Source organism: Pistacia vera, unplaced genomic scaffold (genome assembly GCF_008641045.1).
Source record: "Pistacia vera cultivar Batoury unplaced genomic scaffold, PisVer_v2 Contig705, whole genome shotgun sequence".
Lineage (NCBI taxonomy): Eukaryota > Viridiplantae > Streptophyta > Magnoliopsida > Sapindales > Anacardiaceae > Pistacia > Pistacia vera.
The window spans coordinates 163290-181310 of record NW_022196563.1 but is presented as its reverse complement, the minus strand read 5'-3'; the positions used below and the strand labels follow the sequence as shown (position 1 = coordinate 181310).

At 32.2% G+C, this 18021-nt stretch overlaps 1 protein-coding gene and 1 pseudogene across 1 annotated transcript; one reads left to right on the top strand and one right to left on the bottom strand.

Annotated features, from left to right (window-relative positions):
* Positions 1-1678: 1678 nt before the first annotated feature.
* LOC116114268 lies at positions 1679-3016 on the bottom strand. The gene is made up of 2 exons (XM_031400428.1): positions 2745-3016; positions 1679-2342 (listed from the first exon to the last, which is right to left on the bottom strand). Exons 1-2 carry the CDS (start codon positions 2958-2960, stop codon positions 1779-1781), a joined length of 780 nt encoding a protein of 259 aa, XP_031256288.1. The 5' UTR covers positions 2961-3016; the 3' UTR covers positions 1679-1778.
* A 4584-nt stretch (positions 3017-7600) lies between these two features.
* LOC116114266 lies at positions 7601-13130 on the top strand (annotated as a pseudogene).
* Positions 13131-18021: the final 4891 nt, after the last annotated feature.

The following is an 18021-nucleotide window of genomic DNA, read 5'->3' as shown; positions in this document are numbered from 1 at the left end:
ATTGTTGATTATTAATGCATAGAGAGAGACAATTAACAATTTTCACAATATCTAATTTTGACCATTAAAAAGTCCATGAATGTTAAAGAAGAAGAAAAACGAAGATTGATTAAATGCTTGGTCCCAACCCTCAATCCTCTTTGATAAATATGCCTCACCTACCTAATTAATGAAGATAATTAAAGAAAGAAGAAGAAGAGTTGTGTATTATTAGTCATGTTTAGCAAGCTAATTAATGAATCCAATTTGCTATATTGAGGACAGACTGATATAATATTGAATTGGGGGTTAATTTGGAAAACTCAAAACCCAATGTGTGAAGGAAAGGTAGTTGAGAAGCTTTAAATTAAGACCATGATAAAATTAAATTCTCATTTACTAAGAGTTAGATATATTAATTAATGAATTTTGGCATATTAATTAGCTTCATGCAGAGACCATAAAGCTCTTTTATTTGACAAAGTGTAGGTGAATGCAGTTTTCAAACATTTATAGTATACAACCATATTTTTGTTCATCGCTCTCTCTTTTAAGAGCAATTTGGGGAGGTTAAATTTTACAAGAACACAAGTACTTAAAAGCTTTAACTATGAAAGATGGCTAAATTGTTGAGCAATTTAATGTTCATGGATACATGTCACATTCTCAGATTTATGACTTTACTTCATTAGCATTTCCCACTTTCTGTTCCGATATTTCGGAATCTGTAATTATAATTCTAGCAATAGCAATGAACTCAGTCTCTCTCAGCTCTTAGAATTCTACCCTACTTAATCTTAATTCGATAAAATCGTAAATAGATAGGTGTATCACGTTATTTGTACAAAAAGTAACTATTTTTATTGGATTTATAACAAATAATATATCTATCTCATGTAAGTTTTTCTCTCAACTTACCCTTTGATCCCAAGTCAAGAAAATTGTAAATTATACAAACATATAAAGTTATTCATATGTAAAGTAACATATTTTTTGCTAAACTGATATATAAATAACTTAATATATTTAGTCTTAACATGATACTTCATTGGTACATAGAGTAATCTATCTTCGTTGAACTACATAAAAGTAACATGATTTATCTTTCTAGTTAAGATTTTAATTTATTGAACTTCAAAGAAGTATTAAACTAAGTTTGACTTAAGTTCTACAATGTTTGTTGTATATTTTAGAATCTGTAACAAACGCTCACTCTATCTATAATTTATACGTCCTTAATTTTAAATTAGATAAATGTATCATATGATTTATACTTATAATAACGTGTTTTTGACTGAAATGTTGTATTATAATAAAATACAAAACCAGTATGACATGCCAACATTTGGTGATTTTTGACAAGTTCTTTTTAGCTACTACCAACAACCAAATACCAACTAACATTATTTGTTATTGAGTACACAAAATGTATGTTGAAATAGAGCCTCAATACACAATTAAAAATAGTAAACTTAACTAGCTCTCACATTATCTAAACTTCAAGAAATTGCAGAATTGTCAATCAATGAACAAGCTAGCTTCAACATTCATAAAAACAGCATTCAATGCAGAAATTGAATTGAAGAGGAAAAGATTAAAAAACAATAATAATAATAATAAAATAAAACCATTTTCGTTTTCTTTTTTGATCATTCAATTTACACATACTTAAATTCTCTTTGGCTAATATATATATATATATATATTTAATTAAACTGCAAATTAATTATTTAATGTATCTATCATTTACAAAATCATAAACATTAATTGAATAATTTCAAACCTTTCTTCAACCTCTCTCACATGGATATATTGAGATCAATTCGAGGCTTCTTCATTGCAGGCAATGGAACAATTGAATTGCATCTAGGGCATTTAGGATTGTTCTTCATTATCAACACGTAACATAGGCATCCGGGGCACCCGGCTGCTACCGGGGAAGAAATCGAACAAGATAAAAACTTATTTTCTTCAATTATATCCTCTTCTTTGTCTTTCGAATCTCTGATAGATGAAGACGACGACGAATATGAAGGCGATAAGGGCAAAGGTGAATTCCACATCGATGATAATCGCTTCTTATGAGGCTCCTTCTTCGCTCTTTCTAGCGCGGATTTTACTTTGTCTAGTGTGCACACGCTCTGGCAAACATTGGTTGGTGGTGAGGATTGTGAGGAAGATGACACCAATTTCAACTCCAATGAAGATTCATCGAAGAGATTTAATAAGGGTTTTGACGACGGCGACGGCGGGAAATTTAAATCTTGAAGCTTTGGCACTGTTTCATTGGATTGTTCATGCTTGTAATCTGATGATGAAGGTGCATTTGGTGAATTGCATTTTTGTAAATACACCTTTCCTGACTGCAGCAAGAACACAAAATTCAAACATTAAATTAATAATTCAGTGTAAAATAAAAACAATAGAATTTCGATGAGATTAAACATCTGAATCCTTAATTCTGAATGCTAATTCATGAAGATTACACATGATAAGATAATGAATTTATCAGAATTTCATAACCAATTTTCCCCTAGATTCTTACCGACCAAACAGAAAATTCAGAAACAAATTAAGCAGCGAATTCAAAAGCATACATAGTTAAAAAAAAAAAATAATAATAATAAATTAAAATAATCCCTTTAAAGAGAAGTTGACTATTAAACGAATAACTTTTGAGTTTCTTCAAATGGAACATATTTTCTTTTCATTTCCTATGAAATTTCTCGAGAAACAAACAACACCAGATGAGAAAATGAAATCACCTTCAAGTCTAAACGCTTCTCCCAGCCACTGGGGACTTGCAAGTCCAGGTCCAATTCTGGAAACTCATTCTTTATAGATTGATCACTTGCAGCGCCACCACCAAGCAAGTCCTGGGTGATCAGAGAGGACGTCGTCGACTTTGAATCATTTCCAGCCGTCCGATCATCCTTGTACCGGTTTAGTACTCGAACCAGAGAACTAACATCAGCAGCCATAACAAAAAAGCTTCTTCTTCTTCTTCTTCTTCGCTGAGAGAGAGAGAGAGAGAGAAAGCGAGACAAAGAGTTGATTGTATGATAAATAGAGTGATATAAATATATAGTCCGTTACAAAATGAAAAGATTTATATTACTATTATTAATTTAATTTGTTTGGTAAAGTAAATTGATTATAATTAATTTTTTATTTTCTAATTTGGATTTGATTAATGGTTTCATTTATTGTTGGTTATTTATTAATGGTATGTGGAATAGTTGAGAGAAGAATTTAAGGAAAGGGAATGGTGGCATTAATTGCTTGGAAATACAAGTAGACTTCTTTGCCTTTTTTTTTTTTTTTTTTTTTAAATTTACATTTTATGTCTCTTACTTGAAATGATTTTAAATAAATAAAAAATAGTGAAATAAATATATCACCGTCATCTAAAAATACTACAAGATACTTTTCCGACGGGGGTTTCATGCTCCACTAACGCCAACGGCCAAACTAGGCGTCCAAATACAATGCCTCTCTAGACGTAATTTAATCGTAGCAATCCTTTGTTCGTTTTCTTGATGAAGTTGATGTCATCAAACATTCTTGCAACAATCCTTTATCTTTCGGTGATTTGCGATTATGTGATATGTTTGTTACACTAGAAACTTTCCCTTAGCTACTCATAGCAGTATCAGTTAGTTTTAAAATGTGTACATAGAGATTTGTTTTTACCTCTTGGTTGGATAACTAATATTTCAAAAGTGTGATTAAAATAATTAAGAAGCTAATGATAAAGGATTAGTGCTGTTTAAAAAACGAGTAAACAACTTTTTCTTACCAAAATAATGGTTAAATGATAATTTTTCACTTATAGACTTTTAAAATATCATTTTATTATCTAAATTTATATTTCGTTTCCAATTTCAACATCGTTACGACTCCATACCACCACTATTCTCTTCCTCGATCATCACTTATCAAAACCCCTTAAACCTTACTTGCTCTGACCCCACCATTCGCTATCAATCGAGCGATTAGGATTTGCGCAACTACCAATTCTAAGTCAAACTCTGATCAATCCCAACTACCAAAATCCAACCTTCCATCATCAAAAGACTAATCAGTCTTCCCTTTTCAAAACTCTAACAGTTTAGACTGAATTTATTTTCTGTTCGTCATCGAAATATAAATTTGAGTAATAAAATAATATTTTAAAAGTCTAAGCCATTATTTAAATGGAAAAAAAGTTAGTTAACTCTTAAAAAACCCATTAAATGTGTGAGCTATTATTTGTACATGTATAAGGCTATATGCTAGTGCTTTTTTCCTATTTAATTTCAATGAATTACGAAGTAGAAGCACATTCATGTTTAATATACTATAAAGCCAAAAGGCCGAACGACTTGTGCATACCCAAGATTTACTGTAATAATAAGTTGGTACCCAAAAGATTTTGAAACGATAAATAAGTATCTTCCGTCATGTTCTGTTACTGATTTCTGTTTATTAATAGTGAAAAGACTAAAATGCCCTTCAAAGTTTCAATTTTAGTTTTTTATAAATTTAAAAATTTCTAAAAAACCCTCTAAGTTTGCTAATTTAATTAAACACCCCCATATATAAAAAGTTTGTTAAATAACAAAAACACCCCCAGTGCCAAGTTCGCCACATCGCCGAATCTGGCCGGAAAACTACATTACGACACAGACCCGTCGGGTCTGTTCTGTGTCGTGCCGATCTGGCCTTTTCCGGTCAGATCCGCCACGGATCTGGCCGGAAAAGGCAAGATCTGGCCGTCGAAGCACATCCAGATCTGGCCTTTTCCGGCCAATCCGTGGCTATCTGGCCGGAAAGGGCCAGATCTACTGCCAGATTCGGCCGTCGACGCCGCAGATGGAGTTTTGCGGCGTCGACGGCCGATCTAGCCGTAGATCTGGCCTTTTCCGGCCAGATCAGCCACGGATCTGGCCGAAAAGGCCAGATCGACCGCGTTACGACACAGATCCACGGTCTGTGTCGTACGCAACTTTCCGCCAGATTCCGGCGGTGGTGGCCGGAATCTGGCACTGCAGGTGCGGGGTGTTTTTTTTATTATAAAATTTTATACATTGGGGTATTTAGTTAAATTATAAACTTAAGGGTTTTTTAGAATTTTTAAATTTATAAAAACTAAAATTCAAACTTTTAAGGGCATTTTAGTCTTTTCACTATTAATAACTAATACAGAATCACTAACGAATATGACGGAAGGTATCTATTTGTCGTTTCAAAACCTTTGGATATCAACTTATCGTTACGACAAACCTTGGGTACGTGTAAGTCGTTTCTCCCAGCCAAAAATCACCAAATAAGTACAAGTAGACTGACTCCTGGTATTTCCACTGAATCTTCTGCACTTGATGAACTTTTACTTCACCCTGTGAAACGCATTATCTATTAGTTAAAATAGTTTTTTTTTTTTTTTTTTATTGGCTTTATAACAATAACTCCCACGGTTTATTCAAACAGTAATCCCTTTGTACTGTATACAATCTTCTTAACGTAACGTTAAGTCTTTTGTGTTAAAATAAATAATAGGATTCATTAACTAATTTTATTATATATTTAACGCACACAATCATAAGAGAATTTGTGTATTTCTGAAGAGTTTCATTTTTTAATAAACCTTAGGGGATTGTCATCAAAACCCATTTTATTTAATGAAACGTCTTTTTTTTTTTTTTTAAGTTTTAAATAAAAATCTAAAATTGTTATGATGTTTATGGTAAGCTACAAAAAGATAAGATTGGAAGATGAAATGTTAGGAGTAAATTAAGGCTATAAATATAATTAATTAATAAATTTGGATGCATTAATTTACTATAAGAATAATTAACTTTTTGTCTATATAATATCATTACACTTTTCTCAAAGGAAGTTGAAGCATTAAGATGGGTCTGAAGCTTTGAATACTACATTTAATAAGGTGAAATCTCTAAAGATGACGACCATGATGATATTAATTATATTATTAATTTTTTTTTAAGGATGACTTAATAAATCACTACCTAATTAATTATTTTCTAATATAAATATATTGATATGCAAATTTAATGCCTTCCTTATTGTCTTTGGTGGGCATTTAATATCAAAATTGAATGCCATTTCTCCTATATTCATTTCATTTAATTATGAAGAAATTAAATTTTATTTATTTACTTCCTTCCTAGGCCAAAGGGAGGTGTAAGTATTTATGTTCACAATAAAGTTTTGCATGCAACATTTAATGCTATTTATTATTTAATCCCTTAACAGATAAAAGTCAATACACCTACATCATCTTTAAATTTAATTGATTTTTCTTTATTTTTTTAATAATTAATTAATTCTTTTTATAATTCAAAAACAATTAATATTGCCCACTAGTTTTACTTCTCAAAATAGACAAACATGTACAGCCAATTAATTAATTAGTACACATTTGTTGAATTTTAATTCATTTTAGGGATTACCTTAAATGTAATCTTCAATCTTTATCATTATCATTTATTTATTTATGGTTCGATTTTTTTGACGGTTTCATCGAATGAATGAAAATTGTTATTTATCTAAGCATTCAAGAGTATGGAACATTCATATTACTAATAAATGAATTTATATAATGTATAATTTATTTCTCTCAACTTATTGATTGGGTTATAATGTTTAATCTTGTAAGATTTGGTTTTAAAAATAATTCAAGTTATAGTTTATATAATAATTTTGAGTTAATTATAATATTTTTAAGGGGAACAAAAAAATAAAATAAATTGCCCTCTCAAGTCATTGGACTAAATAAAGCCCAACAAAAGACCTTTTGGGCTTGTGGGAAAAATGAAGCCCCACATACAAGTGTAAAGCCATAGTTTTAGGCTAATTTGAAGGCAAAAATTAATTGATAAATTTTATTTTGGCAAATTAATGTTTGTATTATATGGTTATAGTATCGCAAAAATTATATAATATAATTAGATATAAAAAAATTTGAGTCTAAAATGACATAATTCACACCTTAACATCTCCATGTACACCCCATATATAGGCCCAATTGTTATGGGCTAAAATGAGAATGAAAATTCCTTGAACAAAGGAATATTTTCCCTATCTCCATCTCCTTCCCACATTAAATTAAAATTATATATATATAATTGAATACTAATCTATCATTGGTAAATATATCAAATTGAAAATTAATCTATCAATTAGACCAAGGTGTGTGTAAATTATAACCCCTCTTAGAACATAGACATTCGTATTTCTTTGAGGTGTATATTTTTGTTTCCCAAACTCATGTATAACCATTACGAGATTCATTAAGATTAATAATATATGAAAATAAATTGCATATCAAACATAGAGACATAATTTTTTAACATTATTGGAAATTTCACCTACATTCATACATGGGAGTGCACACATGTAAATAATACAATCCCTAACTCGGACAAGTAACATTAACACAAATAAAAACCTAAAATTGGTTCGTATTCCTAATCATATACATATACTTGAACTATGTAATCCAATAGCTAACTAAGACGAGTAACATTAATACAAATAAAACCTTATAATAAAATCTTTATTAATATGAGTCTTATTTATTTTATGTATATATAGAGGTGTTGTATTTGTATATTCTGGAACACAAATCAAACAATCTAAAGGGAATAATGAAGGGCCCATATTGAAGGCCATAGATTCCTCCAACAATTCAACCTTATGTTATTCTCTTTTTCTTTGTATCTTTCAGTCACTCTAAGCCAATAAACCTGCAATACCACAATTCTATTAAATATCAACTCTTGTCAATCAATTTTGGTTCTTCACGCTTAGCTTCCCCTCTCTGCTCTCTCTATCTCGTCTTAGGTAATCCAACATGCAGATCTTTGTCAAGACTTTGACAGGGAAGACCATCACTCTCGAGGTTGAGAGTAGCGATACCATCGATAATGTCAAGGCCAAGATTCAGGTTTTTATTTGTTTTTTTTTTCATCTGGGTTTTTTTGTTTTCGTGTAAAGATTGGGTTTTTTTTTTTATGTTAAAAAGTTGTTGGCTTTTTCATCTGGGGTCTTGTTTTTTAGGGATTTTGAATCAGATGGTTAGGGTTTGTGATGGAATTTTAGTTTGGGAATTAGAGTTTTGTTTTTTATTTGGTTTGTGTTGGGGAGTTTTCATGATTTTTTATTTTTCAATTTGTTTTACTGTTTTTTATGATTGATATTTGCTTCTTTTTTGGTTGATGGGAAGCTTTGTTGTTTGTAGTGGAACAAATTGGTTTTTAATCCTATGTTATTGATTTGAATCTTTTTGAATTTTGTCTACTAATTGATTTGTGTAATCTGAGTAATGAGAAGTATAATAGAGTATCGGGAGTGTTTTTATAAAGCAGAAGCCTTATTTTAAAAGCACTTGAAAATACTTCTCTGGAAAGCACTTCATGGTGCTTTGAATTTGCTTTCTCTATTTTAAGAGAACGCTGCAAATTAGATATAGAAGCGTTTTTGGTTGTTTGAAAGCGCTTCTGAAGACATTCATAAGTATATAGTTAGTTTTACTTCTATATTTATTTTCATGCGTTGGGCCCGATCATACATGGAACTTTATGCCGTCGCACCAACATCAAGGATTCTGATGTGCTTGACATTAGGAACGTGGGAGTGATTGCGAAGGAGAATAACAGAGTAACACTCATCAGCTGAACTGATTGGATATAGTCGAGCCCTAGACAAACCACATTCTTTAGAACCTCTAATGACTGCATTAAAATACGATGTTATCTGATGTGTGAAAATGAAGAGTGATAGGAACATAATAAAATTGCTATTCATTACTTCTCTCTCTCTCTCTTTTCTTGTTCATGTGTTGTGAGCTGCTATATTGTTGTTTAACCAAGGATGATTTTATCTTTTCCAGGACAAGGAAGGCATCCCTCCTGATCAGCAGAGATTGATTTTTGCTGGTAAACAATTGGAAGATGGCCGAACTCTTGCTGATTACAACATCCAAAAAGAGTCGACTCTTCACTTGGTCCTGAGGCTTAGGGGAGGCACTATGATCAAGGTGAAGACTCTCACTGGAAAAGAAATTGAAATCGATATTGAGCCAACTGATACTATTGAACGGATCAAGGAAAGGGTTGAGGAAAAAGAAGGAATTCCTCCTGTGCAGCAAAGGTATTTATTTTGTCTCTTTATTCTTGCGAGCTTCAGTAATAAGTCTGTTTTACCTCTGTCTAATTAACTACTTCTATACTGGTAATTGTGGCAGGCTATGACTTTTCACTCTTAATCTATTCTATATTTCTGAGCACAATCTCTCTTTGTTGTCATGTCTAATAGTTTTGATGGGGTAGTAAACTGTTAGCTTAAGAATTTAAATGTTTAATAGGCCTTAGTTGATTATTGTTCCTGTAGTGCGTTTTCATGTGCAGATGCCATTTGTTGGATTTTTTTTCACGTAGATTTCTATCGTCTTTTCTAAATAATCTTGTTTAAGGATTGACAACTTCACTTCATATGATCGTGGGACCATTCATTTCTTTATGAAGTTTTAAACCTATTCTTCACAGTGTATTGGAGTCTTTTCATTAAAAAAAAATTCCAGTGGATTCTTGAAGTTCTGCAGTACACCAACCAATTTTCATTCTCTTTTTGTTGATACCTATATGCTATACCCACCAGAAAAACACTTTAATTTTGTGATTTGTCCATTTTATTGGAGTTCAGATCCGTAAAATAGACTTGGCTTGAAATCCATATTATGCTGGACTTTAATGAATTACCCTCATGGTTTAAACATTGTAATCTCATATGCTTTGCCTCTGGTTGCAGGCTTATTTACGCCGGGAAGCAGCTCGCTGATGACAAGACGGCTCGTGACTACAATATTGAGGGTGGCTCTGTGCTTCATCTTGTTCTTGCACTGAGGGGTGGAAGCAGTCTTTAGACATTGCTTTATCTTATGATATTAAAGAAAAAATCACTATGTTCAGGCTTTTTTGTGGTAGTGGTACTTGATGAATCTGAAATGAGTTTGGGTGTGGTGTGGCATAATTTGACATCACAGTAAACATAAATTCTGATTACTTTCTCTAGAGACATAAACTTGTTGCTTTTTTCACCTAATATTCTCATCTTGTTACCTTTATTAGTGTTTATTTAATGTGCTTTCTGGAGCTTATTTTTGGGTCATTTTCCATCTCTTTATATTATATATATTGCACTTATTTGCTTGTCGCATTGTTTTGCCAATTTTTACTTCATAAAATGAGAAAGGATAAGCTTGTTTGATTGGGGTTGTTATTTCAAAGTCATCAAAAGAAAAATAGTACCAAGAATAGGAAATTTTATTTTGTTATGCAAAATTAGTAGTTTGAGAAAAAGAAAAAACTTGCAAGTGTTATAATCTTAGTGGTGTAATTGCAAGTATGGAAAGTCACATAACCTATAACACAAAGTTGATATAGAGTATTTTAGGCACCATATTTGCATATAATATTGTATGCCATTTTCTGAAGGTTTTCAAATTTTGGGATGACAAAATACCTAATTAGTTTGAGTTCCCAATTCCCTTAATTCTTCTGGGTTGGATAGTAACTCAAACAATAAAGAATTGGGTTGGTATTGAGTAAATCAACTGGGTTTGGATACAATCCAACAATAAAGAATTGGGTTGGTATTTAGTAAATCAATTGGGTTTGGATTACCACCCTTGCCGCCATCAATGAAACCGTTTTTTGTATACAAAAACCATGTGCTTCGATCTCTATCAAATAATACAGCGTTTGGCCACAGGAGGCAATTGACCACCTCTTTCTTTCCGATGATTTGACAAAGTTTGGCTGCAAGAGCCAATCGACTTCCTCTCACCACCAATTGGAGTTGGAACAACGCTTACATAGATTGGCATATTGTGATCATTTTAATTTTAATATCACTGGGTTGTGGTCATTTCAATTAATGGACTTCAAAAGCCTTTTGCATTTCTAAAGTTCAGCCCATTAGGCCTGCTTCACTGTTAGGTCCAAGCCCATTTTTTTCATCTGGGGTCTTGTTTTTTAGGGATTTTGAATCAGATGGTTAGGGTTTGTGATGGAATTTTAGTTTGGGAATTAGAGTTTTGTTTTTTATTTGGTTTGTGTTGGGGAGTTTTCATGATTTTTTATTTTTCAATTTGTTTTACTGTTTTTTATGATTGATATTTGCTTCTTTTTTGGTTGATGGGAAGCTTTGTTGTTTGTAGTGGAACAAATTGGTTTTTAATCCTATGTTATTGATTTGAATCTTTTTGAATTTTGTCTACTGATTGATTTGTGTAATCTGAGTAATGAGAAGTATAATAGAGTCTCGGGAGTGTTTTTATAAAGCAGAAGCCTTATTTTAAAAGCACTTGAAAATACTTCTCTGGAAAGCACTTCATGGTGCTTTGAAGTTGCTTTCTCTATTTTAAGTGAACGCTGCAAATTAGATATAGAAGCGTTTTTGGTTGTTTGAAAGCGCTTCTGAAGACATTCATAAGTATATAGTTAGTTTTACTTCTATATTTATTTTCATGCGTTGGGCCCGATCATACATGGAACTTTATGCCGTCGCACCAACATCAAGGATTCTGATGTGCTTGACATTAGGAACGTGGGAGTGATTGCGAAGGAGAATAACAGAGTAACACTCATCAGCTGAACTGATTGGATATAGTCGAGCCCTAGACAAACCACATTCTTTAGAACCTCTAATGACTGCATTAAAATACGATGTTATCTGATGTGTGAAAATGAAGAGTGATAGGAACATAATAAAATTGCTATTCATTACTTCTCTCTCTCTCTCTTTTCTTGTTCATGTGTTGTGAGCTGCTATATTGTTGTTTAACCAAGGATGATTTTATCTTTTCCAGGACAAGGAAGGCATCCCTCCTGATCAGCAGCGATTGATTTTTGCTGGTAAACAATTGGAAGATGGCCGAACTCTTGCTGATTACAACATCCAAAAAGAGTCAACTCTTCACTTGGTCCTGAGGCTTAGGGGAGGCACGATGATCAAGGTGAAGACTCTCACTGGAAAAGAAATTGAAATCGATATTGAGCCAACTGATACTATTGAACGGATCAAGGAAAGGGTTGAGGAAAAAGAAGGAATTCCTCCTGTGCAGCAAAGGTATTCATTTTGTCTCTTTATTCTTGCGAGCTTCAGTAATAAGTCTGTTTTACCTCTGTCTAATTAACTACTTCTATATTGGTAATTGTAACAGGCTTTGACTTTTCACTCTTAATCTATTCTATATTTCTGAGCACAATCTCTCTTTGTTGTCATGTCTAATAGTTTTGATGGGGTAGTAAACTGTTAGCTTAAGAATTTAAATGTTTAATATGCCTTAGTTGATTATTGTTCCTGTGGTGCGTTTTCATGTGCAGATGCCATTTGTTGGATTTTTTATTTTTTTTTATATATATATCACGTAGATAACTATCGCCTTTTCTAAATAATCTTATTTAAGGATTGACAACTTCACTTCATATGATCATGGGACCATTCATTTCTTTATGAAGTTTTAAACCTATTCTTCACAGTGTATTGGAGTCTTTTCATTAAAAAAAAATTCCAGTGGATTCTTGAAGTTCTGCAATACACCAACTAATTTTCATTCTCTTTTTGTTGATACCTTTATGCTATACCCACCAGAAAAACACTTTAATTTTGTGATTTGTCCATTTTATTGGAGTTCAGATCCGTAAAATAGACTTGGCTTGAAATCCATATTATGCTGGACTTTAATGAATTACCCTCATGGTTTAAACATTGTAATCTCATATGCTTTGCCTCTGGTTGCAGGCTTATTTACGCCGGGAAGCAGCTCGCTGATGACAAGACGGCTCGTGACTACAATATTGAGGGTGGCTCTGTGCTTCATCTTGTTCTTGCACTGAGGGGTGGAAGCAGTCTTTAGACATTGCTTTATCTTATGATATTAAAGAAAAAATCACTATGTTCAGGCTTTTTTGTGGTAGTGGTACTTGATGAATCTGAAATGAGTTTGGGTGTGGTGTGGCATAATTTGACATCACAGTAAACATAAATTCTGATTACTTTCTCTAGAGACATAAACTTGTTGCTTTTTTCACCTAATATTCTCATCTTGTTACCTTTATTAGTGTTTATTTAATGTGCTTTCTGGAGCTTATTTTTGGGTCATTTTCCATCTCTTTATATTATATATATTGTACTTATTTGCTTGTCACATTGTTTTGCCAATTTTTACTTCATAAAATGAGAAAGGATAAGCTTGTTTGATTGGGGTTGTTATTTCAAAGTCATCAAAAGAAAAATAGTACCAAGAATAGGAAATTTTATTTTGTTATGCAAAATTAGTAGTTTGAGAAAAAGAAAAAACTTGCAAGTGTTATAATCTTAGTGGTGTAATTGCAAGTATGGAAAGTCACATAACCTATAACACAAAGTTGATATAGAGTATTTTAGGCACCATATTGGCATATAATATTGTATGCCATTTTCTGAAGGTTTTCAAATTTTGGGATGACAAAATACCTAATTAGTTTGAGTTCCCAATTCCCTTAATTCTTCTGGGTTGGATAGTAACTCAAACAATAAAGAATTGGGTTGGTATTGAGTAAATCAACTGGGTTTGGATACTATCCAACAACAAAGAATTGGGTTGGTATTTAGTAAATCAATTGGGTTTGGATAACCACCCTTGCCGCCATCAATGAAACCGTTTTTTGTATACAAAACCATGTGCTTCGATCTCTATCAAATAATACAGCGTTTGGCCACCTCTTGCTTTCCGATGATTTGACAAAGTTTGGCAATCGACTTCCTCTCACCACCAATTGGAGTTGGAACAACGCTTACATAGATAGGCATATTGTGATCATTTCAATATCACTGGGCTGTGGTCATTTCAATTAATGGACTTCAAAAGGCTTTTGTATTTCTCAAGTTCAGCCCATTAGGCCTGCTTCACTGTTAGGTCCAAGCCCATTCTTAGATGTTTTAATATACCAAAAAAAAGGAAAAAAAGTTTTTTTTTTTTTTTATATTCTCGATCGTTTACCTTTAGTCATATTATATAAAAGATCGACTTTACGAGAGAAATAATGCGAGACACTATCATACATAAAATAGTTAAGATTAATAACAATAATTATAAGTGGACTGGAACTAATAAAAAACTATTTTACTTTGCATTGAAAGTACTTCTCAATGACAGATTTCGATATCAAGAAAGCTTAAGTTAATAGATAATAACTAATAATAATCTTTTAACTTATCTGCCATAGAATTAACAAGCAATAAACATAGTCCTCTAAGTGGGGGAGTGAAGAATTAACTTGGGTAAGCATCAAAAACATAAAATTAAATTAATGGCAGTGGCAATGTAATGAATTAAAGTGTTGCCATTCTCATGCAACAAACAAGAGAGTTGAAAACAGTGAAGGTAGCTAGCCATGCATCATGCTGTTGAAGTGATGATGACGATACGCAACATGTGAAAATATGAATTTAGAATGTTTGAGATTCGACGTGGTAGTAAACATGTGGCCAATGGAGAATTCTATCGGTTAAGTTAAATCATTTGTTAAAGGTCTAATCCTTACCAACAACAGGCTAAGACATGTCACATTTATACTAATCAATGTCATTTCCATTGAGTTTGGAAAATGAAAGGCTTTAGCAGGCATGGATTTTGTCTACATTTTGGACTAATCACTCCATACAAATGCATGCACCCACAAAATAACTTTCCAATTAATCTTTTTATACTGATAATATATAAATTAAACCCAAATGCATCTATTATGTTATTCAAATAAAAATTGACAAATTTAATTGGATAAACACATGAACTGCGAAGCTCAATTACATTAGTAGAAGCATTGTGTACCGATGTTGAAGGAAGTCTTTTCAGTACAGAGCAACTTTTTGTGGAGATAGTAGTAATATATTACGAGTATTGTGTTATATATATATAATAACATCGTCGAATGTTAAATCAAAACTCATCAACATTTCAAAGAATATATAGTATTGGTCACATTTCATTGCAATTTCTTGTTACAAGAACATGGTTACCGATACAAGTAGGGCCGGCTCAAGGGTAGGCACCTGCCTAGGGCCCAATTTTTTTTATAAATTTTTATGAATATATTACAAACATGAAAATTGTGTATAATTTCTTATCCAGGTCGGCTCAATGTCGCCGCCCCCTCCCCCCTCCCCTACAAAAAAAAGCCAAAAAGACTCAAATTTATTGTAAACTTTTTACATATATTCCCACCCAAAGTTTAACGAAATAGCAAGTTTGTACTTCTAGTTTCATATATTCCAATTTACACCCTTAAATTAACACGTTTAATTTCTTTTAACAATGAAAGGCTAAAATAGTCATTTACATGTCTCAAATTACTCACCCCCAGTTCAATCCCAAAATTCGACATTCACATAAATCATCTCCACCCCTCTTTCGCCATTGGCCATTTGGAGTTGATTCCGGTCAATTTTGGTGAGAAAATCGACTAGAATCATCACTTTATCATTTCTCAAGTGTTTTCCCAGCCTTGATAGCCCTCGATTTGGCCAATTTTTGACGAATCTTGCAACCCAACTCCATCGCACGCAATAGCCATTTCCGACATGTACTCAATGTTGTTGGCCTTCCCCGACACCACTATCTTCCTCCCCTCAGCCCTCTCACCAAAACCCCTATCATACCTCATCTGTTTACTCCGCCAATCGCCGATACCTTTTGGGCCACGAATTCTCAAGCCTTTTTAGGTCAATCCTGGCATTGAAAATCACTCATTTCACCACCCATCGCTTCTTCAGCATCTACTCTCCAGAACCCCCCACCAACCTGACCCTGTTAGCTCACCGGTCGTCGTCCACCTCTTCTAGTGATTTTGCATCTTAAAAGGCAAGAAAAATAAATTTGAAATAATTTTTTTAATATATGCTTATATTATTAGAAGACTCCTATAGTAACTCTTGCCTAGGGTCACAAATGTTCTTGAGACGGCCTTGGCTACAGGTGCAACAAAGAATAAGTAATTTATATATTTACACATTTTCCATCCCAATTAAAAAAACAATGTGAACAAACCCTAAAGTAAATATCTACGTGAAATGATTTCATAAATCTTGTCAAACTTGAACTCTTATAAGAAAGAAAAAATAAACAAGCACTCGTGTGCTAGGAAAATCTGTACCTAGCCTCGAGTTTCAAGCAATGTACAGTTCAAATAGTCGACTTTTTTAGCCAACCCAATTTCCAAATGGCTCCATGCAAAGCTATACACAACACATAACATAATACACTCGTCATGCATATGTTATCTTAAGCTTATGCACTCTCTTAATTAATTTAATTAATCTCTGTTTAGTTTGGTAGTCAAACAAAAGTCATTCATGGAAAGGGACTCACTACTAACCCAAAAGATTTTGTCAAGATTAGGTACCAAATGGTAAAAGCTTTATTATGTTAGTTTCCCTAACATAGAACTTAAAGGCATATTAATTTAATTTATAATCCAATTCTTTTGCTGTGTCTTTATCAAATGTGGTTAGACTTGTTAGATTGCATGGGGCAGGGTTTGGCATAATTTTAACCTATAAAAGTGCATTTGTTTATGTCTATTCTTATTTTCAAAGCCAAACTTACTTGAGCTGGTCACCTAAATCATAAGACTAGCTCAATGTGATTTATTAATTATTTGGTTTAATTTCTGATCTTAATTCAATTAATTCATGGTGGAGTTTTGATCATGCACGCCATGAATCTCACAACATTCCACTTATTGCTTTATTTATAGCTAGATTTAATTAATAAAACCAAGAACAATGGGTTTTCATTTGCTACTGGTTAGGAAGTATGTTTGTGGTCTATATTTGACCTAATTTGAATCTAATTAAGGGTTTATTACAATGTCACCCTTAAGGTTTGGCACGAAAAATGTTGCTACCCTCGAATGATATTTCTTTCAGGTAAATGTTAATGGTTCACAAGAGAGAAAATATATTTTGAATAAATTGTTAATTGTTTTGGTCAAACGGTTAACAGTTTTAGACAAACGATTGAAAGTTTTGTCAAATGGTTGGTTGTTTTGGTACCGTTACAATTCTCAAATGTAAAAATGGTTAGTCATTTGATCAAAACAGTTTGTCAACTGATTATTCAAAATGTCATTTTTACTATTTCATTGTTTTTTTTTTTTTTTTAATTAACTTATACTATTTTGAGGGTATTAACGTTAGTTTTGCAAAATTTAAAGAGAAGATTCAGGGGGTGACATAACTAACTCTCTCTTAGTCAGCTTCATATTACATTAGGTTTAATCTTCTATATATATTATATGATATTAATACGAGGTCATTATTATTGGCCGATCAGAGTGCAGATTTTCAAAGTTTTAGATATAATTTGAAAGAATGGTTGAATGGTAAAGGATGTGTGCACGGATGAGGTTTTTACTTTTAGTTCAACTAACACGAGACTAGAAATACTTAAAAAATAATAATCATATACATTTAGTCAAGTGATTATCATTAATCGTAAACCTAAAACATTGATTAGATTAGTAAACAATAACACAAGTGGTTGACATGATATGTTCTTTGAGGCACAATTAAGCTAATTAATTAATTAGCAGCTAATTAATTAAACAACGTTAGCATCGTAATTACAACACATACTCTTTATAATTAATAGCTGCAATGCTTTAAACATTTTACTTGTTTTTTAAAAGAGTAGAAATATTTACATATAATTCCACTTGTTTACATTACACCACATATTTTTTGATGAGCCGACAAGTAGTTCACATTTAACCCTTAAATTTTCAACAACAAAACTAATTTGACTTCCTTTTTTTTCTCAATCAAAATGTGTGTTTTAAGGTTATCAAAATGTTTAATATTATGTAAAAGGAAACATTTCACACTTACAAACTATTTCGAATATTTTGGTTCGATTTGGTGAAGAATGATTGATTATATATATATATATATAAAATAAAATTAACAAGTGCTTGATTTAAGAAGATTTTTATATTA